Genomic DNA, 13,146 nt, shown 5'->3' with positions numbered 1-13,146 from the left:
TAAGATCGGTTATGATTTTAACCGATCTTAAAAGTTAAGACTTTTAAAATCGGTTATGTAACAACCGATTTTAAAAGTCAATTGAAATAAAAAAAAAATTAATATGAATCTTTTAAAATATAAAAGCACATTTCAAATATACATTAAAATTTAAAATAATTAACTGAATAAAATAGGAACTAAATATGCATAGGAACTGAATAAAATAAAAACAAAAATAATCATTTTTCCTTAAGATCATAAATTTTTCCACAATTGAAGATCCAATGAAGAATATAAAAGCACATTTCAAATTGATTGAAGAACTACCACCTAAATTATGAGTCCATATATGCCAATACTGTCAGAAACTTAACTGGAAGGAAAAATAGAAACTACCTAGCACAATGCAAACTTCACTATGCATCCTAATCAACTTCCCCTTCATTCAATCAAGAAAGACTAAATTTAATTTGTATCATAAATCTATCACAAATTAAATTTGTATGCAAGCAACTGAGTTTAAACACTGATATATTATTATCATATACACTCTAAATCAATAGTTCATCATTAACATGAATATCTTATCTGAAATCCTTCTAGATTTTAAACCCAAAAAAGAGTGAAATTAAGAAACCTTGAGTCAAATCTCAAAATACTCAAAGCAAGCACAATAAAAACCAAAAGTTTCACAAATCATAGAATAAACAATCAATGTGACAGCAATACTATCGGAAATTCAATGGCATAAATTAGAATTCTAAAATACATAATCAGAGCTGACAGTTAGGTAAAATGAAATTCATCTTGCATTAATCACTTGCAATAGAATTAGAAGTGTTGGCAAAATACAGGATATGTAATATAACAATCATAATAAAAAAAACCAAGATTACATCAATCAACGCAACTAAACCTCGCATTCATTTGCATGTCTTGGCCCCGGCAAACAGAACCTCAAAATCGCATCCATTTCAATTTTTTCTCAACGAACACATCAACATCGTCCAATAAATAGGCCATTCATAAAATTTATCAAAAAGCAGCACTGCAGCAACACATCCATTTCTCTGCATCTAAAATACCTCAATTGCGAATTTTCAACATGTAATAATAAGTAGTATAGAAGCTAATTATCCACTAAATATCCAAACAAAAGAAAAAACCTAGTTTCCCATCAAAACCCTGTATCAATTGGCATATCCTTGTAGTAAACAGAAACTCATAAACACCAAAATGGTGCATTTCAATTCCCTCAATGAACACATCATCATCACGCAATAAATTGCCACCCATTCACAAAATTTCTCAAAAAGCATCCCTAGAGCAACACATTCATTTCTTTACATACTTTCATATCATATAACATAATTTATTAAATTTTAAACATTTATAACAAGTCCTGTATTTGCAGTCCAACAGATTCCAAGCATGAGTTTCATGTGCAGAGAAACAACTAACATGAAATTGGTTCAGACAGCCATAAATCAACTAGTGCTATCTCAAAGGGCTCTCTTGAGAAACTAAAGTGGAATGCAAATCTAATTTATGTATAAATTAAAAATAAGATTATAAAAAATTAATAGAAAAGAACTTTTACAAAGTAGATCAAGAAATTTGCTTATAATTAAGCTAATTTTAACTTTTGAAGAAATTGATTATATTTCTCTCCTAAAAGTGTTTATAAATAAGTTTATCCAATCAGACTCTAAATTTATTTTTATGTTATAATAACAATACCTAAAGAGGGAAAATTTCCCACATTGATGGGGCTTCAAAATGCTGCCTTATTACAAAATGTACAACCTCTGGAACACATTGATCAAGCGACAACTCATCGGACTCCATCACATTCTTGAAAAACCGAAGTCTTCTGTCTTCATCTTCTTCCCACCAAGCACGCAAGGTGGAACATTCATGGCATGATGGGGCACATACCTGCACATTGACGTAAGTCACCCAATCAAATGGCAATCTTACAAGCCCAAAACCAGAAACTTTTCGTTCATTACAAAATAAAATCACAAAATATTTAAACGTGGCAAGGATATAACACAATCAGATTAAAGTGATTGAAGATTTTAGGTATTAAGGGAAAAGAAAGGAAAGAACAGAGAGTGAATATTCTGAAATTGATATTGATTGAAGCTTACCTTCCTTACTAGGACTTTTGACTCTCTTTCATTTTTATTCCTACTTTCTCTCTCAACAGAGCTACCTTGAGTGGTCTCTCATGGCAGAGCTCACACCCTAAACAAGAGAGATCAATCAAATCAAATCACAAACAACCAACAACCAACCTCCATCCTCACTTGGCACTTGCATAGAAAAATGAAAGCCTTGTACAGAAGCTCTCTCTTGGTCCTCCTCTCTTTCGCCATCTTCTTCACTTTGTTAGGCGCTGCTTCCAGAGACCCCACTGCGCAACTCATAAGCTTCAAAAACTCTCTACCCAACCCGACCCTGCTCCCCAACTGGCTCCCAAACCAAAACCCCTGTACCTTCACCCGAATCACCTGCAACCAGACCCACCTCACTTCCATAGACCTCACCTCCATCCCACTCAGCACCGACCTCACCGTCGTAACAACCTACCTCCTCACCCTCGACCACCTCCAGTTGATCTCCCTCAAATCCACCAACCTAACCGGTTCGCTTTCCCTCCCTCCCTCCCATTCCAACTGCGCCTCCTCATTGTCCGCCATAGATCTGTCGCAAAACGCACTCTCCGGTTCCCTCTCCGACATGTCATTTTTCTCCTCATGCTCAAACCTCCAATCGCTCAACCTCTCCAGCAACCTCCTCGAGTTTGACTCACCGTGCTGGAAGCTCAACCTCCGCGTGGCGGATTTCTCCTACAACAAGATTTCAGGGCCGGCACTCATCCCGTGGCTCCTCAACCACCTGGCGCTGAAAGGAAACAAAATCTCCAGCGAAAGCGACTTCTCCGCTGCCGCTTCTCTTCAATACTTGGATCTCTCCGCCAACAAATACTTCGGCGACATTGCTCACACTCTCTCCGCTTGTAACCGCCTCGTCTACCTCAACGTCTCCAGCAACCAGTTCTCCGGTCCGCTTCCCTCCCTCCCCTCCGGTCCGCTTGTTTACTATCAAAAGTCCCTGTTGGATACGCGAAGTTTTAGTGAAAGATTCAAGCTTAAAAACATTTGCATTGCAAGGTTTTAGTGAAACGTACCTGTTGGACGAATGAAGCCCTAAGCACGAATGAAGGAAAGGGATCTCCAACAAGCTTAAAAACGAACCTGAAGCTGAACAGACAACTGCCTCTTTGTGAATATGTGTTATAGGACGAATGTGTTACAGGATATTTAAGATCGGTTCCTATATAACCGATCTTAAAAGTGGTAAAAAAGACATGATTTAAAATTAGTTAAAATAAACCCGATTTCAAAAATACTTTTTAAAATCGGTTATATTTGAACCGATTTTAAATGTATACCTTTTAAGATCGGTCATAAAATAACCGATCTTAAAAGTACTTTTAAGATCGGTTATAATATAACCGATCTTAAAAGTGTTCATGTTATTTACAAAAATGCCACCGCATCACTTTTAAGATCGGTTGCCTTATAACCGATCTTAAAACTCCGATTTTAAATCCAATTTTTGCACTAGTGCTTCTTCAGTAGAGTTAGCTAAAGATCTTTCATTTCTTTGTGACTCTTAGAATCAAACATCGTAATTAAAATACACTAGTTTATTTTTGATTTTATTTGTTTATTTTTCTTGCATTGCATGTTGCACTTTTAGCATACAATAATGAATTAAACACACAAAAATGAAGAATGTGGGGAGTATGGGCTTTTATTGCTTCAAGGGAGAAAGTACAAGTACATGAGAGTGGAGATAACCAAAACAAGGGGAGAAATACAAATCATTTTTAAGAAAGCAACACTAATTCCCCATATCAAATATTTTGAGAACCCCATTAATTGGCCTCTAAAGGTATCAAATGCTTGGTGAGCATTTTGAACATTGCCTTGATCTTCCAATTTGCCCTAGTGTTGAGTGTCTTTTATGTATGATTTACACTCCACTTTTGGTATTCTTTTTGGTATTTGTAGATATTTATATATGTTATTTTGCCCCTAAATTGGAAGAATCAAAATATACTAAAAGGGTAGAAGAGTAGTAGAAAAATCCTAATGTTTTCTCTCCATTTTTTGTAGGAAAATTGAGAAGACAGATTTTCACAGCCATAGCTGTGGTTCTGGAGCTATAGCTGTGGAAATCTGGGGAGAAATTTTGAAGACTAGAAACTTGCAGCTATAGCTGTGGTTCTGCAGCTATAGCTGTGGAAATCTGGAATGCTCATTTTTGGTTCCAGAGACTTGAGGCTAAAGCTGCAGGTCCAAAGCTTGAGCGTTGAGGCTTGGGAGATCAAGGAAAGCCACAGAGACTCACAGCCATAGCTATGGTTTCACAGCTGCAGCTCAGGGAGTTGCTTAATCATGAAGGAGTTTCCACAGCCATGGCTGTGGAGCTACAGTTGCAACGCCAGAGGTTTCTTCACCCTGAAGGACTCTCCACAGCTATAGCCGTGGATCTACAGCTGCAGCCGTGGGAATAAAAGTCACTTTTTGGCCCTGTTTTGAAGCCCATATAAAAGGGGAAAAGAGGAGAAATCAGGCATCATGAAAAATACAGAGAAAAACAGGGGAGAAGCACGTGAAGAGGGAAGAACGAAGGAAGAACAAAGATTTGGAAGCTGAATCCTTTGGGAACGAAGATCAACTCCATTTCTTCATCCTTTACTTTGTAATTTCTTCTTTTCACTCTTTGATCCTGTAATGGCCATGTGTGGCTAAACTTCTTAAGGATTGGTTGGATGTAACTACTAACTCCTCTTCTTCTTAAATATATGCATTTTGATCTCATTATTTGTGCTTGATTCTTCTCTTAATGCTTATATCGGCTTGATCACCCGTTGTATGATTTTTGGTTTTTGAATCCAGTTGGAAAACGTTTTCGAAAACCCGAACTGAATCTTGCACCTAATCACTTCTTGTTCTAGTAATAGACTTGATTTGGTTAGTCACATTGTTCAAGTCATTGTTCTTAATGCGAAGTGTTAAACTCAAAACATAGAGGAATCATGTTTTGAGCTTAATGACTTTAGGATTCAACCTTGAGGAATCTTGTTGGATTACTTAATGAACATGGAAATAATGGAATTAGAATCACATTTATTTTAAGAAGATCTACGAGTTAGCAAGTGCTTCTAAACCAATCCTTGTTTCTTAATCATTATCTTTACTACGTTTATTTTATTGTGTTGTTCTAATATGTTTTCACTCATCAGCAATTTCAACATCGCGTTATTAATCATTGGAGTAAGAATTACTAAACTCCCAAATCCCTGAGGACGATACTTAATTATTACATCGAAACTTGGTTCGCTTGCCAAGTGGAGTGTTGCAAAAACCTCATCACCCAGCTTCGTACTTTGGTTGTAATATCTACTTCCTCCTTCTTCACCTTTCTTTAGAAAAATTGCTCTAACATTTGCCTAAGCTTCCCTTTCAGGTTTTCAGCCCAGTGAGCCTTCCTTTTTCTTTCATTTATTTTCATTTTTCTTTTTAGACCTTAACTTTTGCCTAGGCCGCTCTTTTTGAGTTTTCAGCCTACCAGATCGCTCTGAGTTTTTCCTAAACTGCCTTTTCAAGTTTTCAGCCCAGCGAGCTTTTTTGCTATTATTTTGTTTTCATTTTTCTTTTTAGACCTTAACTTTTGCCTAGGCCGCTCTTTTTGAGTTTTCAGCCTACCAGGTCGCCCTAAATTTTGCCTAATTTGCCTTTTCAGGTTTTCAGCCTAGCGAGCTTTTTTGTTATTATTTTGTGTTCTCCTTTATGCATAATATTTCTTGACTGCATTAGAGTTTATTGGGTTCAACAGATCTTCCCCATCCATATTTGTGAGAATCAAAGCCCCTCCTGAAAAAGCCTTTTTTACCACATAGGGCCCTTCATAACTCGGGATCCATTTCCCTCTATGATTTTTTTTGAGGTGGCAATATCTTTTTTAATACTAAATCTCCCTCTTGAAACTCTCGTAGATGAACCTTTTTGTCAAAAGTCCTCTTGATCCTTTGGCATAATGCATTCAATCTTTTCTCTTCAATGAGGTTTAACTGATCATAGCGAGCCTGAACCCATTCTACTTCCTCAAGTTCGGTTTCGGCCAATACTCTTAGAGAGGGTATCTCAACCTTAATGGGAAGGACTACTTCCATACCATAAACCAGAGAATACAGAGTTGCCCCAGTAAAAGTGCGAACAAAAGTGTGATATCCATGTAGAGCGAAAAAAAGCATTTCGTGCCAATCCTTGTAGGTGACCACCATCTTTTGAATAATATTTTTAATATTCTTGTTTGCTGCTTCTACTGCCCCATTCATCTTAGGACGATATGGTGAAGAATTATGATGTTGAATCTTGAAATAATCACATAACTCTTTCATCATCTTATTGTTCAGATTGGTCCCATTGTTAGTAATGATACGATTGGGCAACCCATATCTACAAATTAAATCTCTTTTAATGAATTTGACCACCACATTTCTGGTCACACTAGCATAAAAAGTCGCTTCAACCCATTTAGTGAAATAGTCGATAATAACAAGAATGAATCGATGCCCATTGGATGCTTTTGGTTCTATTGGACCAATCACATCTATTTCCCACATTGAAAAAGGTCATGGAGCAGCCAATACATTCAAAGATGTTGGGGGAACATGAATATTATCTGCATAAATTTGGCACTTGTGACACTTCCTCACATGACTACAACAATCAGGCTCTATGGTCAACCAATAATAGCCATATCTTAGGATCTTTCTTTCCATTGCATGTCCACTTGCATGTGTCCCGAATGAACCTTCATGGATCTCTTCCATGATTTCCCTAGCTTCTTAAGCATCAACACATCTAAGCAATGCCATGTCATGGTTTCTTTTATAAAGTACCTCTCCATTTAAGAAGAAATTCATTGCCAATCTCCTTAAAGTTTTCTTGTCATTTTCTGAAGCTCTGGGAGGGCACTCTCTGTCTTTTGGGTAGCGCTTGATGTCACAGAATCATGGCTTGCCGTCTGGTTCTTCCTCTATTGCTTGACAACATGCTGGTTGACCTCGATTCTATATTCTTATTAGTGGAACCTCTTTTCCTTGACTAATCTTGAACATCGAAGACAATGTAACCAAGGCATCAACCAATTGATTTTCCTCATGAGGGATATGATGGAAAGTTATTTCCTCAAACTATTCCATCAAATAACCATTTATAGAAACTCCTACTTTTATTTCTTTTTTATCATTCTCATTTCCCAGATTAATCACTTCAAGTTCTTCCTCATGGGGTTGGATTACCCGATCTTCTTGTTCCACCAACCTTTCCATTTTCGGTGGAGTGCTCAAGTCATCGTCATTCTCCTTAGCTTCATTAATGAGGTGATCAAAATTGTGACATGGGATATTAGCGTTATTATTTTTGGCATGGTTATTATTGGATCTGTAATTTAGGGTTGACGAAAGAAAATAAGGTTGGAGCAATAAATGAAAGAAAAGAAAGATTAAAGGATAGAAAGGACACATGATAGAATATCGAAATGCATCTCATTCATATGATATACTAAAAGACAACATGCATGCCCATTAACAAAAAGTCATATTAAAATCACGAGCGTAATCATAGAGTTTGTGTTGCAATTAGTTTGAAATTTAATTAAGAGTCACAGGAAATTCAATGATCTTCCAATTGTGGAGCTCTTCACATGAGTCACACTGATACACGAAGTTGGCGTGATTATCATCATCTTCCTTAATCATAGCCACTTGATCTACGTGCACCACCCCTCCACTTGGAAATCTTTGATAAAGGTGACAAATGGGAATCCTATAAACTCTAGGCTCTCGATTCTCTAATCGAGCCAACCTTTTATCTTATTTGTGGTTTATAAGGGTTTCTTGATGGTTGTGGATCCTGTTGTCATGTGGGCAATCTTTTCACTCCTGACTTTCATCTTAACCCTGTCTCCAATGATGACCAAATCTGAAAAATTTGATGATACATTTCCAATCATCTTGTCATAAAAGGGTGATTGGAGTGTATCAACGAACACCATGACCATCCCTTTTTCCAATAATGGAGGTTATACCTGAGCAGCTACCCCTCTCCATCGTTGGGCATATTCTTTGAAAGTCTCATTCTCTTTCTTCATCATATTGTGTAACTGTGTACAACCTGGGGCCATGTCCATATTGTAGTTGTACTGTTTCAAGAAGGCCTATGCCAAGTCTTTCCGTGTGCGCACTCTTCCTCGCTCTAGATTCATGTACCAACTTAGTGCTTTCCCAATAAGGCTTTCTTGGAAGAAGTGAATCAACAGTTTGTCATCATGAGCACAGGAAGCCATCTTTCGACAATACATAGTGAGATGATTCCTTGGGCATGTATCCCCCTTGTATTTATCAAATTTCTAAACTTTTAATTGGGAGGAATTACAACATCAAGAACCAGACACAGATCCATAGCATTGAAACCATAATTGTCAAATCCCTCTATGGCCCTTAATCTGTCTTCCAAAAACTGGAGCTTATCATCATGGGGAATATCTTCTGAATGACGATGATGTACAATAGCAGTTGGCACAGGAACTACCCCTTGGTGAATAAGGGGCCCTTCATCATGAGTTACATTAGGTGGTGCATACATATGGGTAGATGGTGCGTGAGCAAATGGGTGGGTTGGAATTTGTGGGTCATTGACTTCAAGGGTTAGGTTTTGGGCTTGTGTTTGATTTGGTGGGTTTAAAGTGGAGGTAGATGGATTACTTTCAGGAATATTAGCCACAGGTGGCGTGTATCCTAAAGGTAAGCCATATGGAGGCAATGGGATTTGGCCTTGAGGTTTGAAGTGGAAACATGATGGTTATTTTCCGAGGTCGTCAGGACGACAAGTGGTGTGTACCCTTGAACACTTGGGTTGGGTTGCGTGCATGGAGTAAACCCCGGAGGGTAATCAGGTGGCTCATGAGGTTGTTTGGACGACTCTCCATTTGTCATTTTTTTAGATTCCATTGACTGCAACAAGCTCAAAATCTTTCCCATTTGTTCTTTCAACTGATTTACATCTTTTCTCATCTCCTCATGTTGTTGCTCCAAGTCATCTACCATTTCTTCCATGATTTTGGTATTTGTTCGTGTCCTGTAAGGGTGTCAAAGGGATGCTTTCTTTGCTTCAATAGTTGTTTTCTTTCCTTTTTTGACTTTACAATGATATAAGGAAATATGATGAGTATGCGATGATATAAAAATGCAACTATGTATCATGTATGCACAAGTGTTAAATCATTGGAGAGCCATAAAGCGCATAACTCGCATGGGACCATTTCTTTAATTGTCTCTTAGATCGCCACGTTCTAGGCACTAAGTCATGGAATCAATAGATCTTTTGAGCATTGATTAAACTTTTCCTTTAGAACGTCACGTTCTAAGTACTAAGTATAATATGAAATGAGTAGTTTATGTGTAAGCGTTTCTCTTACCTTTCCTTTTTTAGAGCATAACATTACGAGCATATATAGAGAATGAGGAAAAGAAATCAAAGCAGAAATTGAAAAACTTCTTCATTGATGATAATGTAATACATTAAGTGAAGCAATACATCATGATAATTCTTTTACAACTCAAAGATAAAAGTACAAATCATTCACCATTAATAGCCATCTCTCTCATCTTAGCTATCATGTGTCTACAGTATTCAAGGAAGTCATAAATTTTTTTTAGGAGTGGAATGTGGGATTGCTATTCCTTCAGCTCGTTGTAGTAGGTAAAAGGTGTCACTGAGCATGTTTTTAACTTGTTGAACTCGATCCACAAGATTATATGCCCAAATTTTTTCATTTTCTTCATGTATTTCGATGATATCCCTTAATTTCCTTACTTCTTCCTGTAGGCCCATAACTTGATGATTTTTCTCCTCTAATGTGGCTTGATAGTCCATATTCAAATTGAAATTCAATCTTTTTCACCTTGAACTCTGTTTTAATATTCAGATACTACCCCTTTGAGTTGTTGCTTTAAATCCTCAAGCTATTTTTGTGCCAATCTCTCAGCCTTTTCGGATATTTCCCATGCCTCTTTCCATCATTCACAATCAACCCTAGCTTGGTCCCGTTCACCTCTCCGCATCTTTAACTCTATTGAAGCGGCCTCTAAACAACTACGGGTGTTCAACTTGCCCTCTTCTTCAGTTCTTGCTCGCTTATTGGCTAATTCAACGAGTTGTCTTGCTTGTGAAATTTCTCTTTGCGCTGCTTGATACTCTTGGCGTGCTTGTATTAACTCCCTCTTCATATCTTCTTTTTCTTTCTCAAATTTGGCCAACTCTTCTTTAAGCTTTTCAATTTCCTCTAAACTCATGGGTTCTTGAATTGGTGTTTCTTCAATAGCCGGAATGAGACTTCAAAATGGCAACTTGACATGTTGGACCCTCTCATTGAGCCACTGCTGATAACTCCCCTCTGCATTACAGTTTCTTTTTCCCAATTCTCTCCCTTTGTCTCATTTTTGCTTGCTAGTTTTCTAGCATCAATCCCCAAGGATGTGGCAACTTCGGTTAATGAAGGATAATGTCCCATGTACATATAAGGCTTTTTATTCCCTAAGAAAATACCTAGTATCTGCTCAAATTCCTCAAGCAATGGTGCCAGTTGAAAATCTTGAAAAAGAAAAGACCTCAAAGGAGGATCATAGAATTGGGCTAGGGCAGTGAGAGCTCCCTCTTATACGTCCACCTCTAATAGGTTAAAGAATTCTGCCATACCGAACAACAAAAGTTCGTCGTTGACTGCCCTTTAACATGTTACTGAAAGTCTTCAAGCTACTCAAATCTGTTTGTATGACCTTTAACTTCAAAGTCTTCCTTAAACTTGATTCCATGACTTCTCGAAAGGTGTTCTTAGCGACTTAAATCTTTATGACTCTCCAACAACCTAGAAATGAATGCAGTATGCTATTGATGAATTTATCTATTTCATTTTATTTGATTCTATTTGAAATGCATGATATGATGTAACTCTTTATTTTTTTTTTTAATTTTGCCATGAATGAAATGCATGATGCTTGTTATGGAATGGAATAAAATTTTCTCTTTTTTTTTTTTGCGTCATTCGAACGTAGAGGTAGAATATTGATCCTATGATACTTAATAAGGGAATCCCTAAGTTGAAAACTCTATGGACTACTAATATGTGTTCCTCTCAAAAGGGTGGGACTATAGTTCTAAAACAGGTTCCTAGAGCCAATAACCTTTCTTAGGATATTAGTCACAATAATAGGTAAACTATTAGAGGTGATAATACTCTTGAAAGGATCAAACTCTAGGTGAGGCCTTCATAATAACCAAACAAGATGTACATCAAGAAGGTTACCATTACTCAACCTCTTACTTATCATAAGTTGCACTCAAGTTCAGGCATAGGACCCCACTCACAAACGTGTGTGAAATTGTGCAAGTAAAGTGTGTGAAGGGAGCAACCCTAGACTATCCAATCTACAAAACACAACACATATGATATAAAAAATAAAATTCTTCTATCCTAAAGTTCAAATTACACAACACATATTTATATAATTCATGCAAATAAGACAAATAACAAATAAGGGACATAAATAAAAAAAATAAAAATAAAAAAATAAAATAAAAGTGAGATAAACATTTTTTTTAAAAAATTATTAATTAGTTTAAGTAATTATTATAGGCTTGACTCTAAAAAATGTTCCCCAGCAGAGTCGCCATCTATCGCAACCGAGATCGCAACGGGATGACAAAAATAAATTAAAAAATAGGGAACCGCCACCAATGTTATTTTTTTACAAGAAAACATTGGAAAAACCATAAAGTAGAAAATAGTCTACGAAAACAGATTTTTGAGTTCGGGAGTCGATTAGGTGTGAGGTAGGTATTAACACCTCACAACGTTCATACTAAGATGATTACCTTTAATTAATTAAACAAATTATTATAAAATATTTATCTCACCCTAGATTAATTAAAATTAATTGTAACAAATAAATGTATTTTATTTAACTAATGCATTTATCAAAATATAATATTATTATTTTTTGGCTCGACAAAATTTATTTCCTGCTCCTACGTATCTCCATATGCAATGGAGAATCAAAGTCACGTAGTTCTTTGTAGAAAAAATTTGTGTGTTGATATTTTTTAATTATATTTTATTTTTGTTAAATTTAAGATTATTGAACTATCTCAGCTTATTTACCCTAACAATATAAAATTGACTGAGGTGTACACCAAAGTCAATTCAATAAAATTTTAATTTTAATTATTGCTATAGATATTATTATCTTAAAATATTTTTTTGGTTGAACATTTTTGTTTTTGGAGAAAAAATTTAAAAATATCAAGTTGTCACAACTTGTATTTTAAATTCAATGGTTAAAAAGATGTCACATCTAATTAACCATTCCTCCAATAAAATTTTTGATACAATAACTTCAAATATTTATATTGAATATTGTAACACTATATTTTGATATTTAATCATATTTTGAATTTAAATAAGGACTTTAAGATGACAAATCGTCACAACTTGCACCTTTAAGCTCTAGGATCAAGAGAATGTTACATAAAAATAATATTTTTTAAAATGACAGATATTACTAATATAAAAAGAAAATAAAAAGAAGTGAGTTCAATATACTCACTATTCTTCGCTCAAGAAGTGGTAACTTGCTGGTCTCTTCCTCTAGGTTCCCTCTAGTCATCAGAGAGTGTAGAAGAAGAAGAAAAAGTCCAAAGTGGAGATCTTTGAAGCCCTTTGAGAAGGCCAAGGCGCTGCTATATATAGACTTTCAGGAGTGACCAGAATGACCCGTTCTGAATCCGGAACGGCCCGTTCTAGGGTTTCATCTTTACTCACAACGACCATATTTGGAACGACCCATTCTGAGCTAGAATTTATATGTCTGTTGGTAGGTTAGAACTGCCCATTCCAGTTTGGGAACAACCCGTTCTGGGCTAGAATATATAGGCCTTTTTAGTAGCTTGGAACGACCCGTTTTGGGTTACTAAAATCACATGAAAATTACTAAATTACCCTCCATAAAAGTATGAAAAT

At 36.2% G+C, this 13,146-nt stretch overlaps 1 protein-coding gene across 1 annotated transcript; it reads right to left on the bottom strand.

The window, feature by feature from the left end:
• Positions 1-5,992: 5,992 nt before the first annotated feature.
• LOC145954700 (uncharacterized) lies at positions 5,993-6,346 on the bottom strand. Its single transcript, XM_083069386.1, has one exon. It carries the CDS (start codon positions 6,344-6,346, stop codon positions 5,993-5,995), a length of 354 nt encoding a protein of 117 aa, XP_082925512.1.
• Between the last annotated feature and the right edge of the window lie 6,800 nt (positions 6,347-13,146).

The sequence above is a fragment of the Cajanus cajan genome, chromosome 2, assembly GCF_000230855.2.
Source record: "Cajanus cajan strain Asha chromosome 2, NIPB_CcT2T_4, whole genome shotgun sequence".
Taxonomy (NCBI): Eukaryota; Viridiplantae; Streptophyta; class Magnoliopsida; order Fabales; family Fabaceae; genus Cajanus; species Cajanus cajan.
The sequence above is the reverse complement of the archived record's forward strand: the minus strand, read 5'-3'. Positions and strand labels throughout refer to the sequence as shown.

What these genes read in the sequence shown, in the direction of transcription:
- LOC145954700 (XM_083069386.1), bottom strand. Translation starts at nt 6,346, where the DNA reads ATGGTGGTCACCTACAAGGATTGGCACGAAATGCTTTTTTTCGCTCTA.